This window comes from Manduca sexta, chromosome 27 (assembly GCF_014839805.1).
Source record: "Manduca sexta isolate Smith_Timp_Sample1 chromosome 27, JHU_Msex_v1.0, whole genome shotgun sequence".
Classification (NCBI taxonomy): Eukaryota; Metazoa; Arthropoda; class Insecta; order Lepidoptera; family Sphingidae; genus Manduca; species Manduca sexta.
This window is the reverse complement of record NC_051141.1, coordinates 11,707,209-11,729,285: the sequence shown is the minus strand read 5'-3', so window position 1 is coordinate 11,729,285 and position 22,077 is coordinate 11,707,209. Positions and strand designations below refer to the sequence as shown.

The 22,077-nt window shown below is 33.5% G+C and overlaps 2 protein-coding genes across 3 annotated transcripts; one reads left to right on the top strand and one right to left on the bottom strand.

Moving 5' to 3' along the window:
* The first annotated feature begins 715 nt into the window (after nucleotides 1-715).
* Nucleotides 716-7,236, top strand: LOC115448910 (syntaxin-6). The gene is made up of 6 exons (XM_030176534.2): nucleotides 716-876; nucleotides 1,177-1,346; nucleotides 2,665-2,759; nucleotides 3,008-3,321; nucleotides 3,427-3,521; nucleotides 4,336-7,236. The coding sequence occupies exons 1-6, from the start codon at nucleotides 842-844 to the stop codon at nucleotides 4,410-4,412; spliced, it is 786 nt and encodes a 261-aa protein (XP_030032394.2). The 5' UTR covers nucleotides 716-841; the 3' UTR covers nucleotides 4,413-7,236.
* Nucleotides 7,237-7,913: 677 nt separating this feature from the next.
* On the bottom strand, nucleotides 7,914-20,729 carry LOC115448907. 2 transcript variants are annotated; one of them, XM_030176529.2, is made up of 8 exons: nucleotides 20,406-20,728; nucleotides 20,223-20,296; nucleotides 19,708-19,909; nucleotides 18,314-18,507; nucleotides 14,259-14,435; nucleotides 11,099-11,125; nucleotides 10,037-10,188; nucleotides 7,914-8,195 (listed from the first exon to the last, which is right to left on the bottom strand). In XM_030176529.2, exons 1-8 carry the CDS (start codon nucleotides 20,440-20,442, stop codon nucleotides 8,054-8,056), a joined length of 1,005 nt encoding a protein of 334 aa, XP_030032389.1. In that variant the 5' UTR covers nucleotides 20,443-20,728; the 3' UTR covers nucleotides 7,914-8,053. The 2 variants fall into 2 exon arrangements, with proteins under 2 accessions (XP_030032389.1, XP_030032390.1); XM_030176530.2 differs by lacking the exon at nucleotides 11,099-11,125 and having other exon boundaries at nucleotides 20,406-20,729.
* Nucleotides 20,730-22,077: the final 1,348 nt, after the last annotated feature.

Genomic DNA, 22,077 nt, shown 5'->3' with positions numbered 1-22,077 from the left:
ACCTATACATTGTAAATTAGTTTATTTGAAAGAACGACTAGTAATTATACGTAAATAAATTTATAACGAAGAACCCTTTAACAATATTTTAACTATTAAGAACTGAGCGCACTAACACGCGATAGGGGATTTTATTGTGTATAGTGTGACTATTATATCGATTTATAAATATAATATTTATTTCATATAATTACTTACTTATATGAAATAAATAATTTTATCTTAGTACCTACGCTCAAGGTAGGTTCCTACCTACTTTAGGATCAATCGTGTGCGATCATGTGTCAAATATTTAATGTTGACGTTTGGCTATTGGTATAATTTGTAAATCTAAATGGTCAATGGTAACAAATAAAAAATGCCATCAATTTTGTATGTGTGTGAATTTAAACTGAACTAGTTAATGTATATTGGGGATAAACAATTCTAGACTTCTAATATAGCAGTGTGTGCTTAGTTATTATATTGGGTTCGGTACGGTTGTGTCGTATTTTAAATGCCCGTTGGTTGGCTTTTGGTTTTGTGTTAATGGCGTCAGGCGTAGGGTTTCAGTAGATTCCTCAGCAGAAGGTAGTTCTGCGATTGCGCAGTACGAGAGCGACGCGTCGCCGCCGGGCTAGGATAGCCCTGTTTGTATTTCACACGAGACAGCAAAGGACGGAGAATACACCCTCATCGAGCGAGTCATAGGCGGGTAGGTATCACGTTGTCGATATTTTGTGGGATAGTCGAGGCGTCGTCTGACCACAAGTGCGTGTTTTGTATATTATTTGCAACTCGATCGTGTTGATATCCTTTGTCACATGAATCTGATCGCGATACAACGTTATTCTTGTTTGACATGACTTTGGAAGATCCATTCTACGTCGTCAAAGAGTAAGTGATGAATATGTATATAGCTTTATTCGAATTTATATTATGTATCTGCAGATGTATGCTGGGCGACAATGGGCGATTTAGGTATACATAGGTATAAATTTGTAGTCATCATTGCATATTCATTTCATGGTTTTCAAATATACAGACGAAAGGTACTTTATTGTAATCTATATGATGTCTGATTATATTCTTGCAGTTACTTAACAATTGAGTTGAATTCATTATATTACACTCCTTATAATTTAAATGATGACCAGTAATATACTAAATATTGAATTGAATTTTCTATTTACCCAGTGAGGTGTTCAAAGCATTGAACAAGACTCGTGGTCTTTATCTGCGTTGGCAAGAGATTTCAAAAGCGCCAATCATCCCCAGTAGCCCTGAGGTAGAGTGGACGTCAACTGAGCTGAGAAACGCACTCCGCAGTATTGAATGGGACTTGGAAGATTTAGAAGACACAATAAATATCCTTTTCAATTAATACATTTTTTTAAATGCTTTGCAGATTGTTTGCCTTTTTAAACTGTTGCAAATGCTTATTATCAAATGCGAATTTGTTTGTTAACAAAATTTTAATTAATCGATTTTCAATTACTTTAAATGTTTATAGCGGCGATAGCCTAGTTGGGTGTGGAACGGACTGTCAAGACGAATGTCCGTAGGTTCAAATCCCAAGGGCACACACCTCTGACTTTTCTAAAAAATCATGTGTGTATTCTTTGTGAATTTATCATTTGCTTTAACGGTGAAGGAAAACATCGTGAGGAAACCTGCACATCTGAGAAGTTCTCTATAGGAATTTCGAAGGTGTGTGAAGTCTACCAATCCGCACTAAGGCCTAATCCCTCTCAGTAGTAGAGAAGGCCCGTGCTCAGCAGTGGGCAAAGTATATAATACAGGGCTGGTATTATTTATTTTATTATTAAATGTTTAATGATTAGAATACAATTAGAAAAAATATACATACACAATCTCCATTAATTTTATTGAGGGACACACCCTTGTTTTCTATATTTGCCATAGTGCAATAAAAGCATTTGGATATTATATTATGGCTTTTTTTTTAATATCAAAAAGTATCATTTTTTAAATCAAATCAAAAAGTATTTTTTTTAATCAGCAATAAAATCACTAGATATATAAATTATTGAGAAAATTTCTGAGAACTACCCATATTTATTATGGTTGCTTAACGCAAACAACTACCAAAATATAAAATAATAAATATTAATATTTGTGGTACACTTTCTGTGAGATTATCCATGAATGTATGATGTTATTTTCTATTAATATATTAATATATTAAATATTAAATTTATTTCCACTTAAGACTTCTTATAGCTACATATATTTTTTAAAAATAATTATGAAACATATAATAAAAAATTTAAATTAATTTGGAAACTACTAATAAACCATGAATTAATTAAAAAAAAAACAACTGATGTCGAAATATGCTAAAATTACAAATATATTAAAAATCTCTAGATTCCCTAAAATTCTGTTGCTAAATTAAAATACAAAATAAAGCTCTGTTTTACGCAGTAGCTTCTGGGTACATTATATTCGTCACATAAATGTATAAGCTGTGTGATTATCTTTACTTATGTGAGTGAGTGATTTCTCTGTTTACTTTTTACAACCATCCTAATATTTTCACAAACATTCCCATTTACTTATAATATTAAAATAAGTGATCAAATTTATTTTATTTTATCTAATTAGCATAGAAAAAGGTACTTAATTATGTAGTGTCACAATCTCCTTAACAAATAATTCCAAGCATTGTTGAGAAGAACTCGTCAAAGTTTAAGATAGACAACAAAGAGATCAGTGACAGGAGGACTTTCATTGCAGCAACTAAACAAGAAGTGAAGGTTTGTATTATTGTAAAGGTATTAAGGTAAGGGTCTCTGGCCACTTATCATGGGCTGCCATCACATTGTCGCTATTGCTGTACTAAGCAAGCATTATGAGCCGAGCGCATTATATGTAGTACACGAGAAAGCATAAACTGCATTTGTCGCCAATGACTAGTCGGCTAGGACAAACGGACTCTATAGGCCTAATCATAAAAATTGTAAGTGTTAACATTTTTTATAAAAAATTATATCTATGTGAACAGGTCATGAAGAGCAAAATGAGCTTGAATCGCAACCGCGATAACGACGGCACTGCGCGGGAACCATTGCTGGGAGAAGACAGTCCAATGAATTTCTCTGGTAATTGGACTTCGACACCCAAATACAGCAAGTATTCCAAGCTTGCTAACCAAACTGATAGCCCAAGCAGATTCGACGCATACGACAGTGACATAATGTCGATGCAAGATAAGATGCTGGCTGGGCAAAATGATCAACTGCAGGTGATCAGCGATTCTGTTGGATCACTGAAGACTGTCTCCAAGCAGATTGGTGTTGAGCTGGATGAACAGGCTGGGTAAGTAGCTTAGTAGCTTACTGAGCAGTCATTATCAGCCCGATTGAATAATTATGAATTAAAGTGCATTTGGAAAAAAGTCAAATAATTTTTGTTTATTTTCAGCATGTTGGATGATTTGAATACAGAACTTGAAAATGCCGATTCTAAGTTGGATTCTACCATGAAGAAAGTGGCCAAGGCCTTGCATATGCAGAATGGTGAGTATTAATCAAAATGAAATATTATTATTATAGTAATTATTACTACTTATAAAAATAGTCATGTTAATTGGCCCAGCATGGTAGAGGTGTCTACTCAGGAAATGTGCGATGTCGGTCGCAAATATTGCTAGTCGAAACCATTCAGGATATGGTAATGAAAAAAAAGAAATTATTATGTTTTGTACAAATAAGTATTCAATATTTTTTATATAGGGACAGCATATTATGGAGGTTACAACTCAATATGAATACTCTGCACATCACAGAATAAACCGCTAAAAATGAAAGATCACCAAATGCTTGAAAGTTTTATCCAGAGATTGACATTAAAATGGCTAATGATTAACTCGATGTCTAAACCGTCGGCTCTGTTACAAAATCATAAACAACATTATGAAGGCAGTAATTAGCTCGACTATTACAAATTGCGCTTCAATTCCATAATACAGATGGTAATAAATACGTTATTGTTTTGCATACTGTCAAATAGTTTAATCAACGCAAATAAAACCTAATAAAAAATACTAATGGTTAGTGGTAAAGAATCAGCTACTCTTTTTAATAAAAGGTTTAAAGGTGTTACATTTTTTTATATTCAAAACGTAAAGTGTTCAAGTAACCATAACATGATTTACAGCGTCTTGTAATTTGTTTATTTTCACAACCAGGGCGTACTCCTAAGTCTTTTAGTATTATTTTAACTGAATACAGTAATAATGTTATAATAAGTTGGCTTTTGAAATTTCAAATTTCAGTTGTGTATGTTTAGGCAATGTTAAGGGTCCGATTAATAAGAGTGTATTATTTTCAGATCGCCGCCAATGGTTCTCGATCGGAGTTCTTGTCAGCCTGGTTGTGTTGATATTTATATTGTTTATAGTTCTCTGAAGTTTTCGTGAAGATATCCAAGCTATTGGAATATCTTCATACGTATCAATGCTACATGTGTATATATTTATGTACGCGTCGTTCGCATACTATTTTTACATTCATTGCATGAACTAAACTTGAATAATTTCAATTTTGGTTCATATTTTCTTATTGTTGCTATGTAATTTTTATAGATGTTTATTTATTTGTCATTCATTGAAAGAATTAAGAAATGGTATTTATAATGATTTTATTGAATTAACTTTGTTAGCTCGATTTTGTGATATATTTATATTATTTTTAATGGTAAAGATTGACTGTACTTTAGGGTAAGTTAGAGAAGCACAATGAGGATGTAAATTGGGCTTAATGTAGAGTAAAAACGTTAATTTTTGTCTTAGCTTCCGAAATTTAGTTTAAGTGTTATCCAATTTAATTATATGGCTAGATCATCCGGTAATCTTCGTATCACATACATATTTTTAATTAGCTACCATCAATTGTAATCAATCATCCAACGGCAAATCATTGAGGTTAATAATACTGGTTGCATTTTTCGCTCATAATATATAATAGTTTTAATAGGACATCAGTTTAACAACTGGCTCGCCTTGAACCCCATATGAAAATATTTTGAATTTACGATTGCCATACAATTTGTCCCATGTTATTTTTTTTACTGTTTTATATTTTCCGCATTATTGTTTTAAAACCATCTTTCGCCTTAGGCAAATTAAGTATAAAAAAATATTCAGATTAGTCATAAAGTTTTTTAGTTTTAGCGAGGTTAAACAACAGCAATTAATTTTATAAGTAGATTTCTACCATAATTTACAATAAAATCTTGACTTCATATAGGTAGCTATTATATTATTATCCATGAATATTGAAATATAAATTGGTATAGATTAAGAGTGGAAGCCATAATATGGAAGGAGAAGAAATTCATGTGATCGTGTTAGTGATCAATGTACATTGCGCATAGACGCACTCATCATTTAATTATATGGTAATCAGTAATCACTGTGTATTGGAATAGAATTTAAAATAGAAATAGTGTAAAATAATTCGTAGTTTCGTTATAATTCAAGTATCACTAATGTTGTTAAGAAATAGTGTAAACGATGTTTTAATACTAGCTATGTTCGCATATCTAACATAATCCGTGTAGTCCTAAATGAAAACCTAGCCAATACGCATGTGTGTAGTTCGAACACTTTTTAGTACGGGCATCTATTACAAACTAAACAAAAAAGTTCTGGAGAGGGCACGTGCACCCTTCCTCCCACTCTAAATAGCCCTACGCCAATACGCTAATATCCAATATGGCAGTCGATCGTATTTCATTGGTTGACAGATTCAGTATGCTCGGTGACTGGCCAGGATAAAAATGTTATAAGTGTTGCTGGCAGTAGCTCAATTGCGATAGATAATATGTTAAAGTTTTGTGCAATTACTTAAATGCTATTCATGATGAAGTTAATTGCTGGAAATTGTTCCACTCTCATCTCCTTGTAACCAGTCACTGTTAACGCGATGGTACTATGTATATTGTATACCTTGGCATTTTAAAAGCGATTCTAGTCAAAGAGATCAAAGTGTCTAAATATTTCCAAACTAAAAAAAACTGTATATAAGAATGTCAACACTTGTTACATTTCTTTCTAACAGTTGAGGTAGCCCGCTTATGAGTGTATTCTTCTAAAAACTGATATGATATGTTTATACGTTTCGACGTTTTCAATTAAAGTGGCGTTCAATCCTTTTCGTAGTGTGTTCATATATTTAACGCATATATAGTATACATATAATAATCATAATATATTCCGTATTATCATGATGACATTTTCTAACATTAAGCATATTAGTATCACGTACCGTAAAAGTTGGTAATTCTCTTGTAAATTAATACAGAGTATACAAAAATTAACATTAGGAATATGTTGGTGCCTTTTCAAAATTTTGCTCGTATTTATTACATTTCTTATCATGTTCCGGGTTTTTAAATTCTCTAGATTTATAGTGTCAAATTGGTGATACAAACACCGCGGCGAAAGTGTTACTTTATATTTCCTTCTAAAAATCTATATATAAAAAAATATAATGATTATTGGAAATGCCAAATTCATCCAAAATTTGACCTTTTACGGTATTAATTAACTGTAATACATAATGAAACTAATGATAAAAGTAAACACTAATCATAAAAATATACCTACCATAAGATTAGAGGAAATACATCGCCAAAGTCGGTGATAGGTCGTAGCGATATCAATACTATCTTACTTCTAAGAATTAATGTATATTAATATATGTCCTTTATTATTTTTTTCACTCATGTCGAAAACCTACCTGTGATTATCCTTTAAGTAACCTTATTTATTTGTAAATTATTATATTTAATTTGCTTCTATTTATATACCGCAGCCCGTAGTAGGGTATAAGGAAGGATAGGGAGAGAAGTGGGTAGTTCATAACATCGTAGGTTATTAGGAAAGGATGATTCCTTGTTGCGGAATTATATACCCATTAAATTATTTTATTTTTTAAAGTTATTTTAAATTACTGACTATTATAAGGTGTCTTCGATTATCATTGATGTTTATTTTAACATGTTGCTCCAATATTTTAGTGGTTGTTAAGTACCTCTAGTTGACTACGGGCTTGCAGGAACATCTGGCGTATTTAGTAGCGCCCAGTGTGGTAAAATTACTTCCGGTATTTAATATTAATCTGCGAGTTAAACCTAATAAAATTATTTCAATTTACTATTTTCATCTAATGAAATTGCTGTGAAGTATTTAATCACGTGTTTAATTCCAAATATATTTTAAATAAAATATTTTAATGTTTTATTATATATCCCTTTTCTTTGAACATCAGAACTAAAACACTAAAATGGAAGATAATCCTGTCCACAAAAGTCTTTGCTTGATAAATGATAATATAAGGTAGTATTAAGGATTTGAATGGATCTATAATAACTTAAAATTTGTCAGAATATTATTCATTATGTTGAAAAATATATATATATGGTTGAAACAATAGGGCTAAGAAGGGGGTATAATAATCCACTGTTTTCGAAAATAGCGTCGATTGGTAAGTTGTTATGATACCTATGGTTTTGTGTTAATTCTTATCTAAAAAATAAATACTTGCGTGTATTTAAGTTTCAATTATAAACCTTAAGGATTTAAATATTTTTAGTTTTCTGACATTTCCTGCGACGCCTTTGTTTACGGTGCAACAAATGGAATAAGTAAGTTCGTGTATTTGGCCGTTCCCTTGCAGATCCGGACTTATACTTTGCAAGAATTAGCATATTTTTTTTATTGAATGGTTACCGTTTTGAATTAGTTTTCGAGCTATACAGTATGATGCGGCATAAAATCTTTAGGCTTATTATTTTTTTTCGTAATACGCCTATTCTCTGAGATCGGACATAATTACGTTTACTATTATTTATCGTTAAAAACTTATTAATTTTTTTCTATCTTGCTATTGTACAATATTGCAAGTGTTTGTCAAAATCACTTTGAACAACAAAGTGATTTTACCCTAACGCACAAACCAAATTAGATAAGTCATATTTTTTATTGGAAATTTTCTATAACACATTGGTGATGTTCATTATTTTTATAGAATAAAAATGTCAATTTTTAATATTCCTCGGATGAAGTGGAAGCGCTGTCCAGTCTGTCGTACATCTCGGGCACGTAGTCGAAATCTTCTTCGTTCAGATCCTCGTAAATAGATTTCTTCATCGCAGTCCAGTCCAGTTGCGTTTCCACGTCAAACAAGCTATTAAGTGATTTTGAAATTAGTTAGTAAAAATAATGAGGGCCTTCCAACAACGCTATACAGACACACAGACGTCTGTCATGATTATTTAATATTCTGGTTGCTTGTCATAGTTTTGAGGTTCTGGTTTCCTCTGACGGTAAATGTCATTCAAAATAGCAAGATCTTAGAAATTTTTGGTCTTGCTTTCAGCTCAGTAGAATAAGATTTAGTTAGTAGTTTTGAGAGCAAGACCAAAAAGTTGTAAGATTATAATATAGCGCGGACATTGGGAAGATTGTCATACAATAATTTTGCGCTTATGATGATTGTTACTCAATCTACCGTAAAATATCAAAACACCAATTTTAAATAAGTACTTCATATTTTTTTCATATTATGTTTTCCATGTTTTAATGCGAATATTAATATATATATGCTTTCTGTTAATATATTATTTTTGTTTCTATGTTTAAGGACGCTGTGACATCTTGTCATAGGGACATTTCAAATAAGACAGCGACTTATTACCAATTCGTAATCAATTTTGGAGCAAAAATTTGGCCCTGATGTTCGGTCTATAACTAACTATATAGTTTAATGTCTTTAAGCAAGACGAAACCCACAGAGTTAAGAATACAAAGTTTATTCGTAAGAGGGTGGCTCTCAATATAAAATCCTTTTTATCTACTGGTGGTAGTTCTCTCATTTGTGAGAGTCCGTCTGGGTAGGTACCATCGCAATGTCTATGTCTGCCGCCAAGTAGTAGTGTGTACTGTGTTGTCACTATTGTCTTCCTGTTTGAAGGACATTGTGGCTAGTGTTACTACTGGACATAATAAGACTTAACATCTCATGACTCAGGATGGCAAGCGCAGTTGAAAACCAAACAATACTTTGTAATCCAAGGCGTTGGGTGGTGTTTCTACTACTAGGCGAACGGCAAGCTCGTCTCGTCATTCAAAGCAATAAAAATCTATGTGATTCGCAACCATTTGACTTAGTGTTTAAGTACAGTAGACAGAGGAAACTGTCTACATACTTAACGATTCCATTTCGGGAAAATCATGTGACGAAAGTAAAATTTTAACTCTTTAACTTCTTGCCAATAAGTCAAGGCCAATTGAAACATTTATTAAATTTATCACAAGCATATGCTAGAGTCTTTTTCTCTTGTTTTTTTTTTTATTGCGGAATGAGAGAAGATTCGCTGTAGAGTATTGTGATTATGTAAGTATGTGTGGCCGTCAAAGGTTATGGCTTTGCTTGTTGATTAGATGGCCGTTCCCGTCGCCTGCGTTATGACTTAGTGAAGGGGGTCTCTCGGAGGTGCAGGACTACGGCATATGAATCTTTTGTCCGCCCTTCGTCAGTCGCCTGTTCAGGAGTGTACAATCTGGTTGAAATGTGTGAGAGTGTGGTCACTTGAGTGTGTGGTTGCATTAGAAAAGCTAGAGTTTAGATTCCCAGATTTGGTCAAGTTTAAATATGGACGGGTACGGATATCTCCACGCCGTAGTCACAACTAGCTTTTTCTGATGTGGGCGATTGAAAATTATTATTCGCACCTACTAATAACTGAACTGAACGATAGCATACCCGTGAGTACTGTTCAGGTGGGTTTATCATAGATGGCCATTTTATATTATTATAAAGTAGCATTCGAACATTTGAGGAAGGTTCCGCTTTTCTCTGCAGCGTAGCAACTGGATTTGGGATTTTTCTTTATTTGCAACTTTGATAATCTTGCAGCTAAGCAAAATTAAAGATACGTTAATACGCCAATACGGCACATCATTGGACTATAATCAACGTGTGTAGTTTTTTACAAACTATGAAAATTATTTTTAAATTTCGCTCACCTGCTAACACATGCCATGAAATTCCTAAGGTAATCGCTGGAAAACAGATGTACGATGTTGCTGAAGCCAGTACAGTTCGTCCACTGCGCGTCGGGGGCCATGAGCATTGCGACTGCCCTACCGCGGCATATCAGCGGCGCTCCGTACATACCCTGAACACATAACAGGTAAGCAGCAGGCGCTCATTATGAATCATACAAACGTGTAAACTTAGTTGTTGTGACTTACGTTGGGATGGAATATTACGATATATTGTGACATGTGAAATTATATTAATACTTTATAGGAATTACAAAAAAGGGAGCATAATCTAGCGCATGGCGTAACCTACTAGCTGCGTACCTAATAAACTGGTAGTAGGGTATTTGTCACCGCTCGGACGGCGACCACAGTACATACAGTGTAGCCTAAATCACGTTTCTGTGTCGTGTCTCGGGATAGAACCTGAGTATCTTCGAACAGGTATGCATAATTATGTAGAACGGTGAGGTTCATCATCTCTCGTCAGTCGACAGTATGTGGACCAACTCCACGAACAGGTCGACTGAGTTAAAAATAGGTGTTTATTACGTTTCTTATAGTCTTTTCATTATGGTTTCAAACATCATCACAAGCGTACAGTGGCGAAAGGTAAAATTTTCTGAAAGGGAGCCTGACACAGCATATAGGTTCTAATATCTGTAAATGCGGTCTACAAATCGTTATAATTATAATTAGATTCTACACAAAGGAAAGCCTCTAGGAATCGCGTCATACCAACCTTTCGCCACTCCGAGAGCAGATTTGTTGTGTATTATTTCATGTCTATGATTTTGGAAAACTCGTCATAGTATTCTGTTTCGGTAATTCGTGCTCAGCGCTTGGCAAGGTAGGCAGGCTAGGCTAGCATGATTCGGGCGACCGTCGATTGACGCAATATCTATCATTGATTAAACATATTATTGTGTTTACTGTATTTACTATTAGATACGGTGTAGCCAGATTCCCGTAAAAAATACTACGCAGCAGTAGTTTACCTAAACTTGCGTGACGTGGTGCGATAGCCCTCAACAGATAACTTACGTGACACGGCTGAGCTGTTCTATCCGGCTGTAAGATAAAAGTTTTATAAATAAAGATGTTTTCTAATTAGCGTATCGGACATTCATGTGCTAAATGTGGCTACGCACTGGCGACTATCAGTTCAAAGTTTAAAACATTTACGCAGAAGTCAGAATTTTATTTACTCTTCATGCAGGCGTTATTTTGGAGTCAATAGCAACGGTTCTGTATAAGATTTTATTTAAAACACGCGAGCAATTGTTGTTGTCCCTTAAATCCCGGTAAACGTATAACACTTGTTAGAAAGCAGGTATTGTTGTACAATTTGGTTACTTACTTAGTATTTTTAGAAATAGAGCCTGATTATGCGTATGCGTATGATATCCGAATCTTCAAATGCATAATATAAATAGGACGCGAAAGCGATAGTCGCCGGTGGTCGGTCGGCCTAATGTAAGAAGGTATCTACTATAAAACATAAGGAATATAAACTAAGTGATAAAGACTGACCTATTTTTTATTTTGTATGGTAGGTATTATAGGCAATAATACAAGGAGATGACGAATGTGTGTTTAAAAACAAACGAGAGTATTTAAGGAAGTCAGTAAGTATATCGAAATGGATAAAGAAATAAGGGCTGGCTTTTGCCCGCAGCGTATCTATTTTTAGGGGAAAAGAAGTCCAAAGCACTCAAGGACTAAAATTCAAGGATAACTTCAAGTAGTGAAAAACACACTTTTAGATTTGAAGCTGTATTTTCACAGATGATTGTGTTTAACGAACGAAAAAAAAAATCATTATAATTTTAATATACTTAGTATGAAGTTCTATCTTCCCTCTGTCTATAGCATATGTCGATACTAATTCATCGGGGATTTACTAAACCTAAATAGATAAAAATAATGACAAATACGTATTAAGGTAAACGTACACTATGCCGGTATAGTACATTATGCCGGGTCATTTTAATTTTTGTCGCAAAATAAGAAAACGGACAGTAAAATCATGATTTTTTTTATACCCACATGAACTATAGTTTAAATACAATCAAAATAACACGATTTCCAAATTTAAATTATAATTCTAAACACCGTGTCGAGCCTTCAAATGCGTTAGTCGCAACTACATTAGTTCCGTACGGCTCTGTTGTTGGTGAGCCTAAGGGACAATGTAATTTTCATAAGGATTTAATATGATACCCGTAAGTTAATTTAATATAAATTTGCGAAATGACTGATTAGTAGTTATCAAAATGAATGTTTAATAGCTAATTCGATTTGTTATAAAGCATATTTTTAGTGAAATTTTATGACTACTCATAATTTGCACAGAATTAAGGCGGTGAACTATATTGCGTACGTATGTCGCAATACTGGCAAATCGGTCCGAAATGTTAATAAATTTAATAATGAAGGCAGATTATTGTGGGGTAATAACGGTGTATGTTTTTTTTATTTTACGTCTTATTATCGGGTCTGAAATGATTACTCTTTATGTCAAATTAACGAATTCAAGGAGTGTGTCATCACTATTAAATTAATGTTATTTTATAAAATCATAAAAAATACATATTTGTATCGATGTTGACTGCCTCGGTGGCGTAGTTGTATTGCATGTCCGGTACAATAGCGCTCTGAGGTCCTGGGTTCAAATCCCGGGTCGGGCAAAGTGATATTTGGGTTTTTCTGCTCAGTATCAGCCCGGAGTTTGGAATTTGTGCCCGATATGGTGATAGGCTCGCCCCCTATCACATCATGGGACGGAACATACTTGGCGAAAAGGGGGTGCCCTAGTTGCGCCTCTGCATACCCCTTCGGGGATAAAATGCGTGATGTTATGTATGTATGTATGTATCGATGTTATGCATCTAACTGTCATATGACTTTCGATATTATTTAGAAATTTTCTTAAAAAAATGTAATTCAATCCGTTTTCTGATTCCCGTAATAAAGTGCAAGAGTTTTTCACTCATATTCGTTATTCTTGTATACCCGGAGTATAATTTGGAAGAAAGCAAAGTAGTTTAGTAGTTTCTGTATTTTTTATTTTACAAATAATAATAATGAAGGGGGGGGGGTATTTTCGGTTCATTTTTGCGTATCATTTACAGAGCTGTATTTATTGAGAATTAAACAAGCGATACGAGACGTATTTTTTCTTTTTTTTATTATTACGGGAATCGTACAGAAGTATTATTGCGGTGATTCAAATAAAAAAATATAGGCAATAGCTACTTATGGGTAATGTGGTTTTCTTGATTGACTTCTTGACTGATTTTAATTATGATAAAATAATAATTAAAATCAGTTGACTAGTTTCACTTTTCTTTTTATTACAAACAAGTGTTTGGTTTGATTTAATTTCGGATCTTTCCTCTTTATAATATTAGTAAGTGTAGAATCCTACTCATATTATAAAATTGTTATGCTAGGTTATTTTATAGAAAAAACGTTACTCCATCTCAATATACGCTCGTCAAAAGACTAAAAGAAATTAATGACGAAACTATATCTGCATATAAAGCTTCCAAAATAAATAAAATTCCTAGACTAACGCTATACGACAAGGTGCATAAAAAATACAAAAGCAACATCGTACGAGAACTCCAACTGCACTGACCCTCACAGAGGAAACTCTTATAGTTGAATAGGTTATAATGATGGCACAAACGGGTTTTCCAGTAACCAAAGATATATTAGAAAGAGAAAAGAAGAGCAATGAAACGAAGAACAATTTCTCTTTGTTTGTTGAATAATTTAAATTTAGGCACTTACCTGTATTTTTCTTTTTTAATTTTGAATTCATTATCTGTTCATTTTTGATTGAAAGTAGGTTTAAAAATGTATAGAATTGTGACAAAATTTGTATTTTTATTTCATTAATTATAATTATTTTAGTCTAATTAAATATAAACTTAAAGACACTTAATTTTGTTTTTGCTTTTAGACAGAAAATACATAGATAGCACGGAATTACGAACAACGTATTCCGGAATTATGTCAGGAGCCAAGTTTTCGCACGGAATTAGAGACAAACTCGAGGTGCCATAAAATTACTATTTCTATAAATTAAAGCCTACGAAGTAAAATAATGTTCTGTATACATCTTATTATAACAGTGTTTCGAATAAAACAGTTTTAATCTCAATATACCGTAATATGGTACATTTATCTTACTTACATCTCGTATACATACGCATGCTGTGGTATCGAAGTATCCAATGAATCCTAGATTAGTCAATGCCTTCTGAAATTTCATAGTCAGAGCTTCGCACCACATTTTTTTCTTTACTATGTTCAAGAACTGAACTCGTACATTTCTTTGTAGAAGGAATTTGTGTACTGGATATATTTTGTCCTGTAATATAGAAAAAAAGTTATAATATATAGGGAATTAGTTTAAAGCTATTGTTCGTTTGTGAAATTCTCATTTCAATGCATGCAAGTGTTTTCTTATATATTACAACCACGCAATTCTTTGTTTGGAATGTTACTGCTTTGTGCCCTTTGTTTCGACCTGATTTTTATAACTTATGTTAAAATTAGTCAAATTTAAATTTAAAACAGTCAGCGAGTTTCAAATGGATATTTGATACTATATTACCTGCTATCCTACCGAATAGTACAAATAGGTATAATATGGATATTCAACAGCAATTTTCATAAAATTAACTGAAACGTATAACACTTACATACGCGCATAAAGTTACTGTTTACATGTATTTATGATTGTTTTCATAGGAAAATGTTGAATCATCGCTGTTTATAAATCTTCATGTTTATAGGCCCCAGTGTTTTATCAGTATGTAAGTATGTAGTTAGACGATGGCAAAATTTTCATATTGTGCGCTGAGTAGGTATAGGTCGAAATTTCAGATTTTGGTACTTTTGAGCTGTTACAACCTGTTACTTATAGCATGCGTATTCCAGATATAAGTTCAAAACCAAAAGCGTTATACTTTGCTAATTATCGTAGGACCGAACTAATGTTATACAGCAGTGGCGAAGGGTGAAATTTTTCAAAAGGTAACCCGGTGTAAAAAAAATTGGCTTCAGTTAAGATATCGGGGCAATTTATTGGGAAACAAAAACGAAGACAACGAATTAGTCTTGAATCTAAATCGACAAACATTGACATGCCTACTAAATTACCTATTATGCGTAAATAATTGAAACATCCATAAAATCGAACAATAAACGTAGATAATTCTCCTTCCATTAATCACAAATATAAGTACTTACCTATTAATTTATTATAACAGCAAGAAAAGTAAGTATTAAAATAATAACCACACTACCTACCTAAAAGTATCTGTTTATTTTCAAAATAAAACTGTAAATGTAATAGAAATAGGTATCACGATCGCCAAACAGACCAACTGTTTAAGTCTACCTACATGATAAACATATATAATTATCAATTTAAATTATAATCAAGAAAGGTTATTCGTTAACTTTTGCTTGTATCGTGGTGATTCAGTAAAATATAATATTTATTTTCTTCTAACAAACATTTTGTGTCTGAAATCAAAAACTTTCAGATCTACTTCAAATATTTAACCATCTAAATACTAATATGTGAAATCACATACTAATAATATACTTACGTAAAGGTAGACATTATCTGATCACAAAGTAGTTAGTTATTTCCATTATAATACAATTTTATTTGTAGTTTCTAAATAAAGCGCTGGTAACTAAATATCACAGAACTATCAAAAATAAAATGAATATGACAATTTACAAACACCGCAACTTGGTAGCATAATAAATTATGACGTTTGAAGGACGTAAAAGCGACAACTATACAAAGTCGGTTAACGTGAAGCCGAACTAGCGCGGGTTACCTTTGCCCATATCTTCCGCGCGATTTCGACAAATACTGGCATAGAAAGTCATAGAAAGTGCTGCCATCTGTATTAAAAAACATGCTACGACATTAAGCCGCTTGACAGCTGGTTACCTTGCGCCTGTGGCGTCACAATTTCACTTTGGTAACGGAATTTCTGGGGAACTAAATACAAGGTGACCGCGCCTTGCCAGAAAAAGAGAAAAAAAAATACAAGGTGCGCCATCTAATTTTATTTAGAACTAGCTTTTGCCCGCGGCTCCGCCCGCATTATAAAGTTTTTCAGGCTAAAGTTTTCCGTTATAAAAGTAGTAGTTTCCCGGGAGCCTATGTTCTTCCGGTCTCAAACTGTCTCCATACCAAATTTCATCTTAATACGTTGGGTAGTTTTTGAGTTTAACACGTTCAGGCAGACAGATGCAGCGGGGGACTTTGTTTTATAATATATTTTTTAGAACTTTTTAAGTAGAACAATCCCGTCATACATCATTGTTGCATAACTTTAACCGTTTACGCAGCGCAGGCAACGGAAGCTCTCAAAACTAATAATTTTCCCCGTTTTTGCAACATGTTTCATTACTGCTCCGCTCCTATTGGTCATAACGTGATGATATATAGTCTATAGCACTCCAGGAACAAAGGGCTATCCAACACAAAAAGATTTTTTCAGTTGAAACCGTAAGTTCCTGAGATTAGCCATTACTGCTCCGCTCCTATTGGTCATAGCGTGATGATATATAACTTTGAGCACTCCACAAACAAAGGACTATTCAACACAAAAAGAATTTTTCAGTTCGAATCGGTAGTTCCTGAGATTAGCCATTACTGCTCCGCTCCTATTTGCTATAGCGTGATGATATATAGCCTATAGCATTCCACGAACTAAGTACTTACATTCCAACGCAAAAAGAATTTTTCAGTTTGGACCGGTAGTTCCTGAGATTAGCTATTACTGCTCCGCTCCTATGGGGTATAGCGTGATGATATATAGCCTATAGCACTCCACGAACAAAGGGCTATCTAATGCAAAAATAATTTTTCGGATTGGACCGGTAGTTCCTGAGATTAGCGCGTTCAAACAAACAAACAAACAAACAAACAAACAAACTCTTCAGCTTTATATAATAGTATAGATATAGATAAGTAATCGATATCGATTAAATTTAATAAACATCGGGCTAATGGCCGATAGATGTCATTATTAAGTTATCATTAATGAATAATTTAAGCTATTATAATTATTGTTCATTGTCTGATATGTTTCAAATTTAAATTTACCTATTAAATATATTGTTTAGTATCACCGAAAACCTAAAAGGGAAGCCGGTGGGAATCGGCTTGTATGGACGCTTCGCCACTGTTATACAGTAACAGTCGTTTAACTTAATTTGATTTGTTTATTCATAATAAGTAAAATATTAAAATATTCAACTATTTTGAAAATGATTCAGTTCATCTGTCCAAAAATCTTTTATTTATGTCCAAAACAGGAACAAACCAAGTCAAACACATGCGTCACAAATGTTGGAACTTCGAACATGTGCTCTTTGTACGGTTGCCGTACAGTTTTCTTTTGTTTCTTTTTTGTTTTAAATTTTTACAAATACATTCCTGAGTTATAGATTCAAGTTATGGATTACAAACTAAAAAAAGGAAATATAAAATATTGACTACTGTCTACTATAAATCATAGATTTTTTTTATTTTATGAAATTATTGTACGTAGGTACTTAAGTATACTATAATGAACGTTTAGTTTTGGTCTTATTCAGAAAATTTTATACAATCAGAAAGAGAACTTTAAAACATAACAGGATATAGTTAAGTAAACTCTATCGGAGGTATCGAGTGACACGGGTTGCATAACGGAGACAGTAGGAAGATAAAAATAATACATTGATCGAACTATAGGTGTGTATATTATAACGATAGTAGATTCATTATTTTGCATAGAATCTACGCTAGAATATAAAAGAAGAGAAGAAACTGACAATGATATGACTTGGGAGAGATCTGGAATAGAAAGTTTTTTTCACACGAACTCTGTTAGAGCGTGGACATATATAAGTTTGAGGAGTGTATCGAATTTTTCAATAACTTCAGACACCTAGTGTCATTATTGATATTAAGATTGATACATCGTAAACATGATTTAAATATGCGTTTAAGATAATCAAGCAGCAATTAACTTCCTAAACTTGACGTTAATGAAGTAAATAAAACAAAACAAATAATATACAGTACGGCCGATATCTTTAAATGTGTGTTTACGAGTTTTTAAGGTAAAAAAACTACAAATGCCGGCATGTTATCTATATGTACATCTTCTGACCTGCTTTGCCAGTGTTTCGCATGTCACATAGTGTGTGTGAATACGGTAAACTTACCCCTTTGTAAAAGAAGTGCCAGCCGGGTATCAAACATTCCTCTTGCAGAGACAACACTTCCTCTCCTTTGTAATCTATGTCGAGTGCACGAAGGGGTATCTCGGCGAGTACATCGGGTACTTTTCGTTTTAACAAAAGTATTGCTGGTGATTTTTGCATGAGATAGCCTTTATTTGGAGTTGAAACGTTATGAACTAGAAGTGAAAGATGCAATTTATATTACGTGTAATACATGCGTTTAATGTTAGTTTCCAGGAACCAAATCGTAGATTGAGTAAGAAAAGGGAGATAACGCGTTGTGATTATAACCACTAAAAGCTCTATGTATCGCAGTTTAAAAGTTTGATAATACAAGAACGACGCCGACATGAAGAGTGTACAACAAATTGTGCATGCTACTATCTAGCATCAGTATTGCTATCAATAGCAGCGCGACATCTCGACGCTGCCGCGCTATTAACCTTGTACGTCAAGAAATGCGCCAACACTAACTTACTAACGTCTTCATTCGTTGTTATTCACCATTTACTGTTTAATTATAATAGTTACTAATGTTTTGCGCAATCACTACAAAAACCATCGGCCATGGTGCTGTAGTCAATGAATATGAATACGTAATAAAAATAATAATATCAGCCCGGTATTATATACTTGCCCACTGCTGAGCACGGGCCTCCTCTACTGCTGAGAGGGATAAGGCCTTAGTCCACCACGCTGGCCTAGTGCGGATTTGTAGACTTCACACACCTTCGAAATTCCTATAGAGAACTTCTCAGATGTGCAGGTTTCTTCACGATGATTTCCTTCACCGTTAAAGCGAACGATAAATTCACAAAGAATACACACATGATTTTAGAAAAGTCAGAGGTGTGTGCCCTTCGGATTTGAACCTGCGGACATTCGTCTTGGCAGTCCGTTCCACACCCAACTAGGCTATCGCCGCTGAATACGTAGAACTTTAAAAATATGTTTATTATTTATATGTAATTTATTCATCCGTGTTTACATTTCTAACCTACCTTAAATAAATTCAGATCAGTAAAAGTTTAATACATTTTTATAATAGTGTCTAATGTCCAATGCAAAATTGAATATTTTAAGTTCGGGACGCGTTATGTCTTTTTTTATATCTAAATACGACGCGTTGCGGTCGAAAATCTCGAGAGCCACGTCGCAAATTTTGTGTTGTGGTCTTTTTGAGTTAGCCACAAGCGTTGTGACCGCTTTTTTCGTTCAGTGACTGTTTTAGTATTTAGTCTGAGCCAACCGTAAAGTGTGTTGACACAATAGCTAGCAGGCATTATACATAATAACAAATGTTGAAGATATGAAGGTTTATTTATAGCGTTTCAGAACTGACAAAGGTAATAATATTGTTAGAGTTGTAAGCTTACGATTTGGTATAATAATTTTAACGACTTGCACTCTTATGCCTCTTCGGGGATGGCGGTAGGTTGCCGCAGTGATCACATTTATCGGTCTCGTGTCACGAATAGGTATCGTAGGATTGGTAACGCACACGGCAGCCGTAATCACGGCTGTTCGTGACACTAAGGTTCCCACGCACAAACCGCGATACCGGGAAGGAAAATATACCTGTTCGACAAAATTTTAATACGTGTTAATGGCTTACTACAACACTTACATGCAATAGACCTGGCATGTAGTAACGTGCCAAGTCTGTTGTATGCGAGGAACTGCCTGTGTAGATACTACAACAATATTTATATAATATATTTCTTCCGCTAAGTAACAGTGATGCTTTGTTGTGTTCCGGTTTACAGTTCCTTAATTTTACCCCTAATTTAAATTAGAGTATGAATGGAAAGCTGTTAATTCTCAGTATTCTATATAAAAAGACATAATATATTATATTTAAGTTGAAAATTAAAAATCTTTAAATACTTACAAGGAATGGTAGAGATCCATCCCTAGGTTTAAAGGGTAGTCTCGCGTTGCATAGTAAATAGCAAATTCCTAAAACTAACATAAGGAAAATAATTTAAATATTATATTAATATAAGTATTATATTGTAGAGTTTATATGTATGATAATTTACTGTCCTAAATTGTGAATTATTACGATGCTCACCTGTTAAAAACACAACGTGCCGTATGTTTGTTCTCATATTTTGCTACTAAAATGGAATTAAAAACATTGATTTAAATTATATTGCGTTTAACGTAACGGTTCGTAAATTTTAAAATCAATCACGAACGCTTGCTGCAGATAATGCTACAAATAGTTTTAGAAACAGCAACTGATATTTATAACTGTAACGAACTGTTGCATATACTTCACGACAGATCTTTATTGTATATGACTTTACTTGACACTTTTACATAATGGACAGTAGATTATTGCACAGCACAGCTTTGTAGGTTGTTTAGGCTTTTAATTACGGTCTATCCGCCAGACACGCACATACTTTGCCATTTGTAGTGTTTATAGAAATTAAATGTTAAGTATAAAAAGGGTAACATGTCTAAAACAATTAATCAATTAAAAAATCATTATAATAGAATAACTTAATCAACACTCAAGGGTACTAATGCATGTTACGAATGCAAATTGTATCTACAAGCCAATGATTAATGCAAAAGTCATCGTTAGTTTATCAATAACATAGGGCTGAACGCAATTAACTGTCGTGTATATTTTGATCACCGACATTAATGATATCATGTAAAATACTATTCGAGCGACCCCTGTCAATCTCTTTGAATAACAAGATTGATATAAACTTCCTGCCGACGTCTCAGGAAGGGGCTTCTATTTGATACCGATGATTGACTTCAACAATAATTTTAATGATATGTTCTAAAGTTGCCTTAATAGACAATTTTCTATTAAACATTGATCGATTTCTTTTTTATTGTTTTCTTAATTCTCAAGGTTTGTATCAAAGAATAATTTTGAAACATCAACAGGGAAAGACGGGAATAGTTAACAATTTGAGTGTTATTTTTGTACGATAATATTTTTGTATTTGTGAAAGCACCTGACGGCTGCAATGAACAGTTTTGGAATTTAGTTAGTTCTAGTTAGAATTATAGAATAATGTTGGTGCCAACAGGTGGAGCTGTTAAAAAGATGGAAGTTTACATAAAATGCTCTCTTGACAACTGTAGAGGGCGAATTATTTAATGAAAAATGTTTAGAATAACATGCTGATGTCTGATTAGTCTTCGCGCGAAATTCTCTCAATATTTTATAGTTTTCGTTATGGAGTTTAGGGCAGCGTAAACCATCTCCAAAGTCCACAAAAATACAATCTCACTAAGGTAATACAAACGAAAGGTGACCACATTAGTATCATGAAAAAAATACAACGTCTAATTTGTATCAGTATATAATATAGTAGAGACTTGAGACAGAGGTACAAAGTTATGGCGTATTACCAACAATAATTAGTGGAACATAACATTTGAGCTTATGTAGGGTAGAGCCTTTTAAACAGTGTGCTCGTGTCGGCTGCCGTTTGTGAACATGACATCTGTCTTTTTGATGGTCTGCATATTTTCAATAGTAAAGAATGAGAGCATAAATTCTGACAACGCTCGTATTTTCTTGTCAACTTCTTGTTAGTGCTTCACGTTAGAACATTAGGCCAATAATCGTATTAATACACTAGAAACAGTACCTATCCGAAGCTTTTTATTCTTTTTGAACAATAGTTAATAGTTGACTTGTTCAACTCTAGAGATGCAATGTAGCCCTACATTTAAAATTTCAATGATTATATGTAGTTGATGATAATGAT

Coding starts and splice junctions, on each gene's coding strand:
- LOC115448910 (XM_030176534.2), top strand. CDS start 842: ATGACTTTGGAAGATCCATTCTACGTCGTCAAAGA. Junction 877..1,176: donor CCATTCTACGTCGTCAAAGA/GTAAGTGATGAA, acceptor CTATTTACCCAG/TGAGGTGTTCAAAGCATTGA. Junction 3,322..3,426: donor GAGCTGGATGAACAGGCTGG/GTAAGTAGCTTA, acceptor GTTTATTTTCAG/CATGTTGGATGATTTGAATA.
- LOC115448907 (XM_030176529.2), bottom strand. CDS start 20,442: ATGAGAACAAACATACGGCACGTTGTGTTTTTAACAG. Junction 20,297..20,405: donor GCACGTTGTGTTTTTAACAG/GTGAGCATCGTA, acceptor TCCTTATGTTAG/TTTTAGGAATTTGCTATTTA. Junction 10,189..11,098: donor GAACAGCTCAGCCGTGTCAC/GTAAGTTATCTG, acceptor TTATGTGTTCAG/GGTATGTACGGAGCGCCGCT.